The sequence below is a fragment of the Microtus pennsylvanicus genome, chromosome 6, assembly GCF_037038515.1.
Source record: "Microtus pennsylvanicus isolate mMicPen1 chromosome 6, mMicPen1.hap1, whole genome shotgun sequence".
Taxonomy (NCBI): domain Eukaryota; kingdom Metazoa; phylum Chordata; class Mammalia; order Rodentia; family Cricetidae; genus Microtus; species Microtus pennsylvanicus.
The window spans coordinates 81,263,227-81,279,950 of NC_134584.1; the positions used below are offsets into that span (position 1 = coordinate 81,263,227).

Below are 16,724 nucleotides of genomic sequence, written 5' to 3' on the forward strand. Positions count from 1 at the left end.
TCGGACAGGGAGCTAAGTGACACTCCCAGTATGCAAGAGAACGTGTCCAGTGAGGCACCCACGGCAGGTGAGTAGTTTCGACTTTTTTATTTATGAAACCTGGAATTGTTCCCATTTTTGTTTTCTTACCTAACTGAGCAAGTGAATCGAGTGTGTATTAATTTCAGTCTGCTGGGTGGGTTTTCTAGCACTCGGCTGGCATGGGAGCTAGGAACAAGAGTGGTACAAAGCAACCCCTACTTTGGGGCTGAATTACAGTCTCCCAGTATGAGAAATTTGCTTCAACTCTAAGACTAGACAGAATTAAAGAAATTGTATCGAGTATGAGTAATATCTTTATATAAATAAACATGTTACTTCGTTTGGGCTATAAAGAAACTTACTTCCAAACTAACGTTAGTAGTGAAGGTTAGGATAGATTGTGGCCTTTCTTTTTCAAAAGTAATATATGCAGTTTCTCCTGCTGAAAAGAGACAGGCTGTGCGTGAGTGTGAGCTCAGAACCATGAAGGGTTTCTTCTCTTTGTGGAACTGTTACTGAAAACAAAAATAAAAAATAAAATAAAAAAATTTTTTTAAAAAAAACCTTTCTAATTGGTTTAAGTGTTCTATGGCCACAGTGAATCTAAACTGGTGTTTAGTAAATTCTTTAAAGTAGCCTTATTTCTTTTGGCCTCCTTCTGGGGATATTTTAAACAATGTTCTATCAAACACAGTGAATCTGCGTTAGAAACGCAAGGGCCCAGAAGGTGGATGAGGAGCAGGCAACTGCGTGAAGTCTGTTTTATCCATAGGTTTAGCTGTGAACTGGGCCTGAGAAAGGTTACGCAGAGCCTTCTGTGAGATGCAGCCATGAGAGTCAGACCCCCCAGCAGATGGAATGAGGCGGGGATTAAAACTACGGGTGCAAGAAACAGCAGAACTGGGTTCAAATCTAAAAGTCCAGAAAACATTGAGGCAAATCATTGTCCCTCCCTTGGCTTCATCTAAGCAAAATACGTCTGCTTCACAGTGACGTGCAGGAATCCATGTCCCTACCAAATCTTTATAAGAGTTTCGTTTACTCCCAGTCCCCAACACTTGTTAGTTTTTTTCTTCTTCTTTTTTTTTTTTTAAGAATACCTATTCCAGCTAGCATGATGGATGACACATGCCTTTAAACCCAGCACTCAGGGCCATAGGCTGATAACTCTCCGTGAGTTCAAGCCAGTCTGGTTTACACCGCACATTGTAAGCCAGTCGGGGTTGTACAGTGTGACCCTGGGAAGCTAGCTCTGTGAGTCAGAACCCTTGTAGCTCGTCAAGAGGACCTGAGTTCCCAGCACCCACCTGGCAGCTCACAACTGTCTATAAAGATCCAGTCCTAGGGAATCTGATGCCTCATTTGGCCTCTGCCAGCACAAGGTGTTCATACATACATGCTAGCAAACACTCATACGCGTAAACTAAAAATAAGCAACTCTTTTTTGAATAGCTCTCCCAGCTGGAGTGCAATAATAGCTCCTCCACACACCTGGGGTCTCCTTGCTTTTTTCAAGAAGTATCTGTCATTTCTCTAGTTTTAAGGATTTCTTTGTGTTTTTAAGTATAGGAATTTTTTGCGTGTTCTGCCGGATGAATAGTTGACTGATTTTGTGCTGTTCTCGAGGCTGTGGGGAGCACATTTTAAATAACTTGCCTGCCTTTTCCTTCCAGGCCATTCTCTTGTAACTGCCATTCTTAGACCTTCAACGTTAGCTCACAAAGAAGAGCATTCGACATTGTTGCCAGAATTGGGTAGGACCTATGTTTTCGTGTAACACGTTTCCATGGTTAAGAGCACTTGTTGCACTTGTGGATGCCCTGGGTTCCCAGCAGGCACATGGCAGCTCACAACTGTCTGTAACTCTAGTTCTAAGGGAGTTGGAGCCACTTCTGGCTCCCACAGGCACCAGGTACATAAAGATGTGCATACACACATGCAAGCAAATGTAACTATAAAATAAAAATAAGAAGTGTTTTAATTGCCATTCTAGCTGGGGTGAGATGTCAGTTCTCTGTGGGCTGTGGGAGGCTCATTGTAACTAACTTCTCTGTCTTTTGTTATAGACTCTCCTAGCCCATCGCCCATTCCCCCGTTAACTTCAACTGAACATAGCCAACATTATCCAATATCAGGTAGGTTCTGTGTTTTGACTTAATAGGTTTCAAGCCGTTGCATCTTATCTGAGTCTCCAGTAAGGCACATCTGCAACATCTGGGTCCAGCAACCCTGACACTAAAACATTGGCCAGAAGCATCCCACGGCTCCCTCTGGGGGTAGTCTCCTGAATTTCCTTCTCTTGCCTTTTTACTAAGCAGGAATTTTTCTGCAGAGAGAATCAATTATATCGTGCACTGAAGAAACGCTTAAAGGATTTAGAAAAGCAAACTGAACGAACACAGCCCTGCTTCTTAGGAAGCCCGTGTTAGCCAGCAGTGATTTAAGGTCAATGGAGGAAGACACACGATACTGTGTACTCTGTTGTGGTCGTTAAAATTTGTTTAAAGGTTTGTGGTGAAACTGACACTCAGAGGATACAGTGGGGGAAAGAGCAAGAAGTCAGAGTGAACGCATGAGGCAAACCATGGGTAGCAGTTTCTCATCTTAGGGTTTCAGGAGGCTTGTTCCTATTGTGAGGTGGGAATTCATTCCCGGGTACCAAACAGTCACACTTTCTGTAAGTAAGAGTCTGAAAAAAGCTGTTATAAGTAGGACCTCAGGCCACCCCACTACTGGAAGACTTCTACCATATCCCCAGAATGAGGTGCTGCTCTGGCCAGTGCCTAATTCCGAGCTGGGAATGGCCCCCGAAGCATTGCCCATCTCTCCCTCCTTGTTCTTGCCCCATGCTCATCTCGGATGTAGATTTGAGAAGAGAGTTCCAACCCTCGTCTCCTCCACAGATATCTTCTGAGATGTTCGCATCAGGCTCAAATTCAACAACTGACTGAGCTTCCTCTAAGGTGGTATAGAACAAAGACACTGTTCCATTGAAGCAAGGAACCTGACAGAATTCAGAAAACCAACTCCTCACCTCAGGGAAGAAAATTTAGTGCTTAGAAATGTGTGTAGATCAAAGGGGTTCTGCTTGCTGTGTATCTTCCAGGTCAGGCTGAAAGTAAGATCTGCTTTGAGGACCATTTGGCCTTTTTCCTATCCAGGCCCCCACCACCCAAGACCTCACTTTGTCAATATTTCCCAGCAGTTTCCACGCAGCTAGCAATCACGCATACTCAGTGCTGTTAGGAACCCCTTGGAACTCTGTGTCCAAGGCTACAAAAGCACACAGTCAGTCACAGAGAAAGTAGGGTCTCTACTTCATAGAAACTATCTCAAAAATAGATGGGCTTCTATTGTTTCTGGTTGAACGGGGTTATAATATATACTCAAATATTTTGTGTATTTGTTACAAGAAAATGAGACGTCGTAAAGAGTTCTTACTGAAGCCTGACCCAAGCCAAGTCTAAACCTTTCACATGCTTATCTTATTACTCTACAAGTTCTTTGCAGATGAAAGACACGGGAGTTTAAAATGTTTTGAGAACTTACCTCTAGCCAGTGAGCAGCGAAGTCTGTGTGCAAATCTAGACAGTTCGTCTGTAGTATCCTCATGCACCACCAATATCCCAACCCCCAAAAAGTTGCTTCATTTTTACCAGCATGAAATATGCTTGGCATTATGTTTACCATTTTTGCCGTCCTAAGAGTTTGGTTTGCCCAGAGTGCTGTATATCCATCTGCCTTCAGAATAGCTTCCTTATTCCAAAAAGCCATCGTATGTTGGTTACCAGTCCGCCTCTTTCCCATGCCCACAGCACCATAGCAACTTCTAATTCTCTTTCTTCTGCTATGGATTTGTTTTTCATATTTCAAATAAATAGATTAATACAACAGGTGGCATTCATGAGGCTTGTTTCTCCTAGGATAGTATGTATATATGTGTGTATTGGAACATGAAGTATTTATTCCTTTTTATGGCTGGAAGTTATTCTACTGAATGTATTAATTATCCATTCATCAGCTGGCAGAGATTTAATAGAAATATGAGCATTTGGGCTCTTGTGAATAGGGCTGCTATGATTATTCTTTTGCGACTTTTTTGGGGGGACGCCCATGCCAATAATCACAGAGGTAGAATTATGGAGTCAGATAATCGCATTTTTGTTTGCTGAGTTGGCCCCAATACTGTTTATTGTGTGTATGTGTGCATGTGTGTGTCTATATATGTGCATATACATATATATGCATGTATATGTACACCTAGTCTGTAAAGGTTCCAGTTTCTTCAGATCTTTGCTCACACTTGTGATTTTCGTCTTGTGACTAGCTGATGGTCCTTGTCTTACCCTGCGGTAAGGACCACATGCTACAGTGAAAAATACGCACCTGATACTCTTAAGCTACTAAAGCTCCCAGCTCAGGCCAGCCTCTCCTAAGTGTGTTCAGAGTGCTTGTGTTAGCCTACAGTTGGGCAGAAGCATCTAAGGAAGGCCTATTTCATGCACAGTGTTGAAGGTCTAGGGTACTATTGAAGGCCTCTAGAGGTGAGAGAAGCCTGGATGCCCATGACCTTTTCCATGTTGATCACCACATGGAAAGTCTTATGCCAGTCCACACTGCTTTGGCTGACCGCCTCGTAGCCATGCTCTCTGGTGTGGCATGGAGTTCACAGTGTTTTTGATTTGCATTTCCCCAGTAACTTTTAGCACAGTTGCTGGCCGTTTTCATTTCATGTATATCTTGGAGGAAAATGTCTATTTAAATGTTTACAATGTCTAAATCTTTCTGTTGTATAGTTATAAAAACTCTGTGTATATTCTAGATGCTATCTTCTCAGACACATAGCTTGAAGATATTTCCTCCCATACTGGAATCATCTTTTTGCCCTTAGTACTGTCATTTTAATGTATTTTTATAAACTCTATTTTCTATTTTGTTGCTTTTGTTTATGTTTTCATATACAAAGAACCATTTTTCCAAATTCAAGGTTATAAAATATATCTCTACCTTTTCTTCCAGGAATAGTCTTTTATACATACAGTGTATGTACACACAGACACACACACACACATTCTGTATGATATTTCCTATGTATGCACATATACTATATATATTCTATATGATAGTTCCAATGTATAGACACATATTGTATATGCATATATATCTTCAATAAATCTTGAGTTAATGTTCTTAGACGACATAAGAAAATTCACTTTATCCTTTTGCATGTGAGTATAGCAGTCATTGAAAATATGACCTTTTCTCATTTTCTGTCCTCCACAGTCTTTTGAAAATCAGTTAGTCATAGATATAAATTAACTTCTGGACTCTCAATTCTATCCCTCTGATCTTTATGTCTAGGGCAACACAACACTCCAAATACTGGGATTTTTGTTTGCTTGTCTATTTTTTGGTTTTTTTGTTTTGTTTTGTTTTCTCATCATGAGTTTCGAACTCAGGAAATTTGAATCTTCAGACTGTGGGAAGTCATATAGCCTATTTGTCCATTATTCCATTGGTCACCTTTATGTCTTGATGGATCCTATATGAGAAGGGCAAAGTTGTACATGAGCCAAATGGCCAATGACATATGGGCCTTGAATAAACTTCAGGGGCCTCATAGGCTATGGATGCCCTCAGTTTGGTGGCAGTAAAGTATTTAGGGAGGAAACAGTGAAGCAGATCCATCTGAAAACGTATCAGCAACGTTATGGGTCATTAGTGTAGGCATATACTAACTTCTGCATGATGCAATCGTCTCAGGGGATCTAAGAACCCTCGTAATTGGGTTCCATAACCAAATATGCTGATTAGACAAATATGGGCCTGAGAAACTATGCATAGCCTGTGGGTTTTGCGCAATCTACAGCTTATGGACTTTATATTTTTAAGAGCTCAGGAAAGCAAAAAAACAGCGTTTGATGGCACATGAATGTCACATGAATTAAGCTTCCACCCATCAGTCCTAATGAGAGCCCAGCCATATCCTCAGTATGCTTTGTTTCTGCACTGTCTCTGCCTGCTTTTGCCCAAAAGCAATTTAAACCGCCAGGTCTCCACTAAGGCAATGTTCAGGAGTGATAAGGACTCCCTGCAAGGAGGAGTGGCTTGTGTGCAAGGGGACTGCTTATCCGGAGTGTTCTTGACTACAAGGAGGGGGTGCCCTCATGCAGCTCCCCAGTCACGCTCTCTTTATCCACTTCCACCTGCATGCTACTGACAAGGGAACTGCAGTGTAGGACAACGTCCACATTCACAAGTGGCCCGCATTGTGTGGTACCTGCCGGTCCCTGTAGCCTTTTCCTCCACTGTCAATCCACTTCTCCGTCCCTTTCTTCTCATGAACTATAAAGCACTGGTAGTTCCCCCAATCTTAATGACGTCTCAAATTGTAGACCGACTGTGATGTTATTGGTTCTGTACCTATATGTCTATGCAGTCTAAGTCTGGTGGTGACTTTCTGTGAGATACCACCAGAGGTATGGTCACTTCAGAGCTGAGAAAACTAAGGCACACTCACCCTGTCTCTGTGTCTCTGTTGCATAGATGTCCTGAAGCTGCCACCAAGGGCATGGGGTGAAATTGTCTTCGGCTGAGTGTTTTATGGAGCACCCAGTCGCTTCATGTTTATGCCCTTTCTCGACTTCTGTTTTACACAGGTATTACCGTCAGAACAAATAATATGTCTTTCAATGAAACGTCTGTCACTCCTGAAGTTCCCAGCACCCAAAGAGGTTTGTTGTGTTTTCACCTACTCATATGGAGTCTGTATAGTGATGGAGATTTCCTCAGTGGGATCCAACTGGTGACTGTAGGAAAACTGACCAAGACTGAAAAGTGCAAGCTAAGGGGCCAGGCTCCTGCTGCTCAGGTGCTCTGCTCTTGGAGTAGCTCATAGAAACAACACTGTGAACCAAAGAAACTGCAGCTAGGAAGGTACCCAAATGATAAATCAGACCTGGAAGTGTGTGGACCAACGAAAGGACCTAGGAGGGAGGCCTTACAGAGTCTGAAGCAAACCAACTAGCTTACCTGGGCTGGCCTTGTTCCCTACAAACCTTGAATGAATTGCCTTGAGAGACCTCCATGCCATTACTCTTAAAAGGAAGCCAGTCATACTTGCCCCACAGTGTCTCTCCACAGATTAAATGGGAGCTAAGTCAGAGTGCAGGCCCAGGTCCAGTCAGGCTCCAATGCCTGCAAACTGATAGCTACAAGATCGGCTGGGTGTTGAGATAAGGGTGAGCCTGTGGCCCAGTTGCTTGTGCAATCTCTCTCTCTTTCTCTGTCTCTCTGTCTCTGTCTCTCTGTCTCTCTGTCTCTCTCTCTCTCTCTCTCTCTCTCTCTGTGTGTGTGTGTGTCTGTCTGTCTGTCTGTCTGTCTGTCTAGTTTTCTGAAAGGAAAAAGGTAGAAGGTCTTCTGTGGATGGACTTGGAGAAGGTACTCCACATTTAAAATAGAGTCTCAGAAAGCCTCTGAACGGCTTCAGGGTTGTGAGTTGGAATTATTGAGAAGTATCTACGGAGAAGAATGGAAGCACTGGATTTCAGAATCCAAGGGAGAAAAATTAGGCTAAGTGCTTAGACTACTTTTTGGGCTCATGGATCTAACTAACAGTCTCACTGACGGTTAACTTCACCATGGAGCCAACATGATAATGTCAGCTGGAAAACATGTAGGGCCCATGGTAGACACAGCACTACACGATATAGACTCTATAAAGGACAGTTAAGGTGGTAGGGCATTTTCATGCATCAGAAATTAGAGTCTAACAACAACCTAGAGACATAAAGATTTTAATTTTCATTTTCTGTGAAAAAAACCTGTAAATCATGGAGAAATTATGTAACCTGCTTAAGAACGCATATACGGTGCCCTGTGTTTGACTCCAAAGCATAGACGCTCAGTCCTGAAGACAGAGATAACAAACTTCGATGAACTTTTATTTTTTGGATATGTTTTGCCACTCTCTAGAATTCTCAGTCCTGGAGAGCAGCAAAATATATCTAAATTTTTGGCTGTGTGATACCATATCCCACGAGACATTGTTAGTAATACAAACAGGAGGCTTCAACTGTGGGGGTGTGAGGGCTTCATGGGTGAAAGGGCAGCAGAGAAAAAATTCTATGGTGTGACTTGTGGGGGAAGATTGATTCTGTTAGGGCTTTGAGGAAACAGCCAGAAAACTTAACAAATGGGCAGTCTGGTGGAACCGTTGCCAAACTTTCAAATGGGGCACAGTAAGCGTTGGGATTCAGATGCTGCCACAGTATAAACCTAGGCGATGGATAGCCATGTGAGCTTCCTTAGCTGGGCGTCTCTACTGTTCGCACCATTTTCCCATTTCCATGATGGTGTCCCATCAGGACACCCATTAGGTGTCCCTCTGACATTCCCTTACCCCCCCTCCGCCCCTGCCAGTTAAGAAGCTGGTTGGCAAGCTTCTCACCCGTGAATATTTGTTGGGTAGTGAAAAAGTCCACACTGAAATTCCTCTAGAAGTAAGAATGGCGTGATTCTTAATACATTGCGTTATTTTCTGCTGCTAAAACAGCACCAGGACTAAAAACAATTTATGGAAGAGTTCTCTTGGCGTGTGATTCCAGGGGAGAGTCCTAGTGGAGGGGAGCATGGAGAAGTCACACCTGCAACTGCACATACAAAGCAGAGAGAGCCACTGGGAAGGGAGGCAAGGCTGCAGCTTCCACGGCCTGACACCAGCGGCATGCTTCTTCCCTTGAGGCTGCACCTCCCATAGCCTCCGCAGAGACTTCCACTAGCTGAAGAACCAAGTGTTCAAACACGTATTAGAACCAACACAAGCACTTTAGCATTTGGAAGGTTGGAAAGTGACCAATAACCCCCACACACCCAAAATGGTTAAGAATAAGAAATCCTTTTGGCCCTGGACAACCAATTGGTGAGCTCTTCCCTAGGGAAGGTCATCCCTCCCATTCCCAGCATTCCTCAGCTGCCTGTGGTTTTCTGAAAACATATATACAGGCAGAATTATATAGACTGAACATTTAGCCATGGATATTTGCAAATATATTTGTATATACATATGTGCACGCAATAATAGTTTGTTTGTTTGTTTGTTTGTTTTAAGAGACCATGAATTTGAAGGGCGGTGATGAAGAGTCCGTGGGAGATTTTGGAGGGAGAAGAGGGAAAGGAGAAATACAATTCAATTATAAACTCAAAAGGAAAAACGGAAGTCTATAGGCGGAGCTTTTCTGCTTCTCGGCAGTCACTCTCAAATATCCACACAGAGACTAATATTGACTATAAATGTTGACCAACCGATAGCTTACACTTGACACTAGCTAGCGCTTACAGTTTGAGCCATCTCTATTCATCTGTGTGCTGCCCGAGGCTCATTTCCTCATCTATGAACTTCTCCTGTCGTTTCTTCTGCATCTGGCTCACTACTCCTCTGACTCTGCCCTTCTTCCTCCCAGCATCCTCTCTGCCCTGAAATCCTTCCTAGCCATCAGCCAACCAGCTTCTTATTAACAATAGAGCCACACATTTTCACAGTGTACAGAAGGATTATCCCACAGCAGAAATCCTCAAATTTCAAAACTTTTTTGTGAAGACATATTCTACTTATTATTCTGACTTACTTGGAAAACTTTATTTTTCAGCAAGAATTGTACACTCTTTTAACGAACCAGGTATGTTGTTGTGTTAATGAAATGACAATTATTCCATTTTTAAATTGTAGCGTTATCGTTTCTTATATGTAAGAAGTGACAAGGGTCCATGTTAAAAGAGAAGAATATATGTCATTAGGTTCAGTGACAAAAGCTAATATTTCTGATTTTAAAGGAAGAACTTTTTTTTAAGTTTGGAAGTAGCAATACATGATTGGGTCTTTTGTTTTTCTCAGCTAGATTTTTTTAACCAACTATGGACATTTATAAAAAAAATGAGTCTTCCTCTTCCAACTAATTAGTTGGCATCATATCAAAAATAAATGAAGACGATCCATGTCTCAGTCCTAATCTACCTTCAGCCATATCTTTACAACCTCCTTCTAACTGACGTCACGTCTGCTGCCCTTGGAGCTGCTGTGGACTGGCATAGGTCACGAGTGTGCTTCTTCACCACCCTGCAGTTTTCAGCTCTCCCTTACTACTTGGCCAATGATCACATTTCGTGTGGGAGAAAAGGTGACTGTAGAACTTGGCCACACGCTCACAAGTCACAGCTGATTGGTGGAGGAGGCTGCACACAAGTGGATGTAAAGGCTACGCTTTTATAAGCTGTTTTTGCTTTTAAAATTAATAATTTTATGTATTAATAATACAAATAATTGTATTTAAGACATAAGTTGGCCAAATGAGTGAGTATTTTATCTGTATGTCTCGCCCTCAGTTCCGTGTGCTTCTTTGATCAGCACTATAAATAGACTGGACAAATGGGAAGTCCCCCCAACTTACTAGTTTTAAATTGCTTCCTTCCCAATCTGCAAAAGTTCACAGAAGCATTTGTCGTTGCATCCATGAGCGTGTAGGATTTGGGCCATAACAAGGCAACGCTTAGAACACAGGTGACCAGTTCTGCTTTACCGTTGTCTGACTGGGTAGCTCAGACTCATTCGACTTGATTTCCTCATTTGTAAGCTGTGATTCTTCCAAAACTGTGATTCTATGATCTATTTTATACCCTTCGATACGTGAGAACTTTGTTTTCTCTCATCATGTTCAAACCATCAGAGAGTTTGTGGATTTTCCCAGTCAATGCTGAATATCAGCAAACTCTTGTCTGATATTATGCCTGCAAAGAACACTGAACTTAGCTGGCATCAGAACTCGGGGGTGGGGTTAAATGTTAATCCTCTGTGTGGCCAAGTGAGCATAAAGTTCCAGGTTCCCACAAGGTGAATGTTAAAATACAAAGTTTTTAAAGATTATATGTGAGCAAAATTATGAAGTATTATCGCGTTTTCTGTGAGCGGGCAAGGTCATATCACCCTGTTCTGTTTCTCAAATGACACAGCTGCCTTTTCACTTCCTCTCCTCTCCTGTAGTGACAATCGCCATTGTTTTGGGAGTGATCGCTGGTATCGTTGGAACTATTCTTCTCATTTATTACTTAATCAGTCTAATAACAAAGGTAAGAGTTCAGCGGTCCATTTTGCTTTAAGTATCAGTGTGAAGAAGTTTGGGTGGTATATTCTTCTGAGTACAGTTGAATACAAAGAGAGGCAAAATTTTGTAGAACTCCATCCTTTTTAACTGGGTACATAAAGACAGGGAATCCTCAACTGAGCTGGTTTTGCACTTGCCAAACTTAAGGCAATGCCCGAATATAAATCCCTTCATCATGTCCCCATTGAAAGGTTGTGCAAAGTTCTTGCCAAATATAATTTAGTATATGTTGATGTATATAGACACGCTAGTCAAATTTCTACTTGTATTTAATTTATGAATAAAATACTTAAGACAATATGTCATACTTAGATACATTTAAAACTTCTATTTATTTCCTTTTTTAAGATTTATATTGTAATTGTGTGTGTGTGTGTGTATGCCATGTTTATGCATTGCCTCCAGAGACCGGAAGTGACCAGGTCTCCTGGAACTGGTTGTAAGCAGCCCAGTATGGGTGCTGGGAACTGAACCCGTGTCCTCTGCAAGAGCAGTAACTAACTGCTCCTAACCACCGAGCAGTCTCTCCAGTCCCACCTCTCCTTATTTCTATTCTCACTGTTTCTGAAGTAAATCATTCAAAATTCACACCACAATTTTCACCCTGTGAATTTTTAATGATTAAGGCCATTTTTAGAGACATGCACTGTAGCGGTGTAAAATGACTTATCCCTACAATGCACAACACTATACTTTCAGGAATTATTTCTATAATTCGTTAAATACATATTCAACAGCTCTCTGGAGTATGCAGTTCTCTACCGGAGACATTTAAGACACAAACTCTGTGTGAGCATTTACAGTGCTGTCCCGGGATCTGTAAGGCTCTGTCCTATATCCCGAGCACCAAGTCATGTAAGATTGACAGCTCAGCATTTAGTATCTTCTATTTTTAATCTTTCCCCAACTGCTCCACTGTGACCATGATCTTTCTCTATTGTTTCGATGAAATTGGAGTGGTGACCACACTATGGTAGCAGGGCCATCACATTAAAAATGACAGGAAATCTACATCGTTTCTTTGCTTGAATCTTCAGCTACTTTATAAACAACTCCCATAATCAGCCAGTTCTATCACCAATTCTCATTATTTGATGTAAATGTATCTTTCTTAGCTAATACTTTGTCAACAGAGGTTACACACTTCATTATTTATTAGTTTTTCAGTTATATATTAATTTATGACTGCTTGATATGAGGTATGCTCGATACGAGATGATGCCTTTGTCTGAAATCTATACATTGTAGAAAAGTCATTTTCTGAGAAAATACGTGAAAATGAAATTCCATCTTAGCTAATGTTCAAACCCTGAAATGTTCACTTGGCAAAATTCACAGCCTACACTCACTTTATCTACAGAAGAATTTGGGTTTGGGCAACATGACTCTGGAATCATAATCTCTTCATTTTGATTTTTATTTCCACATTTACTATTTGCTAGAGCAGAGAATATGGGAAAGTCAGTCTACAGGATCATGTGACCTCTGTTGAATTGAAATGCAGATATAAATTTAAATTAATGAGCTGGGCATGGTGGCCCCTGCTTTTAAGCCCAACACTCGAAAACAGAGGCAGGTGGATCTCTATAAATTCGAAGCCAGTGTGCGTTACAGAGAGAATTCTAAAACAGCCAGAGCTACATAGTGAGGCCTTGTCATAACAAAGCAAAATAGAATTTAAAGCAATGTTCATAGGTATTTACGAAATAGGAACTTTCCCCAGTAGAATTAGACTATATAACTTTCAACCCAAAGTAAAGGAGTTTAGAAAAATGCTTTCTCATTTGAAACACTTTTATCTTCAAGGTGTCTTTTATTTGAAAAATGGTGGTGATATTTTTTGGGTTTTGCTCCTAGAAAAGCTCAGTTGACATACACCCTCCCAAGGATGAAGACACGGATGTGCCGCTAAGTTCCATTGAGCAGGTTAGTGGTAGTATCTCTACCTTCTTTTGTGTTTGGGGAAAAGGAATGAATTAGTGAATTCCATCTTTCTGAGTCATGCGGAAGCAAACCAACTGAATTCACCAATGCTAATTCCTTTTTAATGTGAAAATTGCTCATAGATTAAAGGGAATCTCTCCTAGGTAGGGATTTTTTTTTTTAAAGTGAAACAAATTCTATAAATGAAAGAGAATTTCAGTGTACTCCTTAGTTCCCAACCTGCAAATCAATACATGTGGGAGACCCTACAGTGGTTCGGATATGATGCTGTAGTTACGGAGACAGCCAGCTTCCAAACCCACACCCCACCCCTTAGCTGGAAAACCTTGAGAAACTTGCCCTTTACTTCCCCAGCACATGAAAGGTGAGGTGGGCTGATTGTGGACTGGAGGTAGCCTGGGCTATGAAGCAAGAGTCTAATGGAGGGAACATGCCTCTTAGCTGGTGTCAGCTCTTTAGGCGCCTTTCCTAAATGACCTCCTCGTACCGTTGCAGCAAGTCTGGGCCTCTGCTTTCACCTCCCTATGCGGGTGCCAAGTTGGTGCACACATGCAAGACTTCAGGGATGTTTTGTTCATTCAGAAGAATATTGCCCCAGGGTCATTGTTTGCTTTAAAGGAAATTTATTGCCAACCTTAAAGGTGGGAAATAAGCCATGCAGAGTGTCACACGGGAGGGAGAGGCAACTGAATCTCTGTAAATTCAAGGCCAGCCTAGGCTACATAGTGAATTCCAGGACAGCCAGGTCTATGTAGAGAGACCCTGTCTTAAACAAAAAAATAAAAGCAGAAAGTTCTTACATCTTAGAAACGAGGTGCCAGTATTCCGTCTGTGGGGGAAAACACAGACTTTACCAACACCGGAGATGGGGATAGGAGAGCAGGGGGCTCTATTACCAGTGAGGAGGCAATTCATCACAGCTGGATGCTGAATGGTCCCTCTACAGTGCGTCTACATGCAGCCTTGATATCACTTCACCATACAGTTCTCAGGAAACTTTGCCTGGAGCACCAACCTAAGTAGTATGTGCTGGGGGAGAAGGCGTCAAGAACAATGAGCTAGAATGATCAAAATCAATTGTAGCTTTTCCTGTAATTATCAACAGTCGTAACGGATGAACCAATTTTAGGCTCACTAATTTTTCATATTCAGGTTATGCTTGTGAGTGAAATGAGTTACAGAGTTCAAATGCATCCCTTAAGAGACGTGAGAAAACACAAAACTCATAAAAATGCTTTGGTCATTATTTTATGAAATACCATTCCAAACTGATGCTGAAGTCCTAAAAGGCCAGGATGCTCTGTGGTCTCCATAGAAACCAGGCATCTTCAGGAGTGGCCAAGGAAGAGAGTGCTGTGGCCTCCTTGTACTTGGTCATGACTTGTGCTTGGTGGGAAATTGAGGAAGTGCATTGGAGTCAGCTGCCCACTGTGGCCTCCTCACGTGACCCTGCCAGCCTGTGTCTCACTGGGAATATCGGAGATCCTGCCCTGTGCTGTCAAACACAGGAAGGCTGGGAAATGCTATCAGGGCAGATGCTCTCCCTGTCCCTTCTATATGTCCTCTGAGACCTGACATAACCTTAGTCCAACCTTCCAGTCAAGAAGGTAGGGCTGCAGGTAGGGCTGTGGGGTGCAAGCAGGGAGCTGCCTGAGCCTCCCTCCTAGCAGTCAGAGGAATGTGCTGTAAGCTCCGTGCAGGTTCATCCTAAAGGGCTTTATTCCTAAGAAAGACCTCACAGACTGGGAGCCTTGACCATGTGTATGCAAATCAACTCGCTGTGTTACTTGCCTTGGCACTAGGCCCCGCCTCTACCCACCTTCTGTGGTTTCTCACCTCTGGAGAAGGGAGGAGCAGAACTGTGTGTGTTTCTCACCTGAGATTTCCAAAATAGATTTTCAAAAGGAAAAAACCTGTGCCTTTCTAAAACAAACAGACAAACAAAGCAACCCTCCAAAATAGCTAAACGAAGGTTATTTTATAACAATTATATTCAAAGACTCCTCCAAGAAAGCAGCATCCTGGCATCCATTTGACGCAACGATCTCATGGTGTTGCAAATATAACTGTGCCCTGTTTGACTGTTTTGTACCTGCCCCATCCTTCCACAGAGCGTTATTCAAGAAGAGCATGCCAGTGTCTGAAAGACCTCAGAGAGAACACAAGACTACAGTCAATGGAAAAAGTAGTAGAAATCAGACATACCAGTACACTGTGTACCTTCCTGAGCTGTACATTATAAGAGAAAATGTCACCATTGTAAGCTTCAGTAATTCACGATGGGGGTAGGGGTGGGGCGGGGGTAGCACCTCTGTTCACTAGCAACTGAAGGTGAAGAACACATTTCCTTGTCTGCTTGATTTTGAGTTGGTGTAAATTTTTGTAACTACTTGACTAAAAGTTTGCTCCAAAATTTCAACTGAGTTCATGTGCTGTCCCTTAAGACTGACTTCTTCGATTCTGTTATATTTTGTTCACAGGGATATCGTTGAAAGGCTTAAGCAATTCCCTGGGAAATCCAAGCTTCCTTATCATCCTAAAGACTGAATCCAGTTTCATTCTTTTAAATAATTAAAAGGCCAGCAAATCCTACCCCTCTCCTTCCTTGCCAGACAGGCAACACACAGTTCCCTGTTAGTGGTGCAGGTGCTTTTCCCACACTAAGAAAGCTCACACTCAGAAATGCCACACGCAAATGTACAAAAGGATACACATTCATTATTAGATGTATAAGACAACACCAAAGTACCTCCTATTTTGAATAGCAAGTTGCATTTTAATTATTCCAAGTAATTGGTCTGACAGTGTTAGACTGACTCCTTTGGAGAGCACACAAAGGTCACAAAGAGATGTTTCTGCAGCCAGAGAGCCTTGAGAAGGAAAATGATGGCAGACCCTTCCTTCAGTGGAAATCAGAAAGAAACTACAGCAGTATGTGCAACTGTGAGCCAATAAACTTCTCCAATACACCCACTGAGAGCTTCCCTTGTTGATAAAACTTCAGAAAACCCAATAGAGGGCTTTTTAGATGTGAGGGACTGAGGGACTGTGTAACTATATTTGACTCTGACATTTCTTTAGAGCAAGCCTTAAAATAATGGATGTTTTTATAAAAGAGGACATAAATTCGGGAGGGGATGGGAGGTAAGGTGGATCTGGAGTCACAGAGGGGGAATAAGAGATGAATATGTCAAAATATATTATATAAAATTCTCAAAGAATTAATAGCAATATTGCTTTTAAAATCAATATAAAAGCAAGACCTGTGACTATCCATTTCCAAGTTGATAAGATTTCAAATGGCTTTACCCTTGCTTTATGATAACTAAATAAATAACTATATGTACATATTGGAGATTATTTTATGCTTGTCACCTATTTAAAATAAAAAATTGAGATAAGAGAATATTTCTTTATGTATATTTTAAGTAGATTTAAGAGTATTATTAAGTTTATTTAATTCAATGTTGACCCAAGTGGCAAAGCAATTTTAAATGTACTTATTTCGAAAAATATAAAATGTTAGGCGAAGAGAGGACCTGAGCTAACATTATCTCTAAAATAATTTACTGGTCACAGACAGTAAGAGATTAAAGTAATGTT

The 16,724-nt window shown here is 41.7% G+C and overlaps 1 protein-coding gene across 2 annotated transcripts; it reads left to right on the forward strand.

The window, feature by feature from the left end:
* On the forward strand, positions 1-15,540 carry LOC142852112 (glycophorin-A-like). Of its 2 annotated transcripts, XM_075976543.1 has the most exons (8): positions 9-67; positions 1,695-1,775; positions 2,088-2,156; positions 6,681-6,755; positions 9,669-9,698; positions 11,057-11,142; positions 13,035-13,103; positions 15,233-15,540. In XM_075976543.1, the coding sequence occupies exons 1-8, from the start codon at positions 31-33 to the stop codon at positions 15,263-15,265; spliced, it is 480 nt and encodes a 159-aa protein (XP_075832658.1). In that variant the 5' UTR covers positions 9-30; the 3' UTR covers positions 15,266-15,540. The 2 variants fall into 2 exon arrangements, with proteins under 2 accessions (XP_075832659.1, XP_075832658.1); XM_075976544.1 differs by lacking the exon at positions 1,695-1,775 and having other exon boundaries at positions 1-67.
* The last annotated feature ends 1,184 nt before the right edge of the window (positions 15,541-16,724 follow it).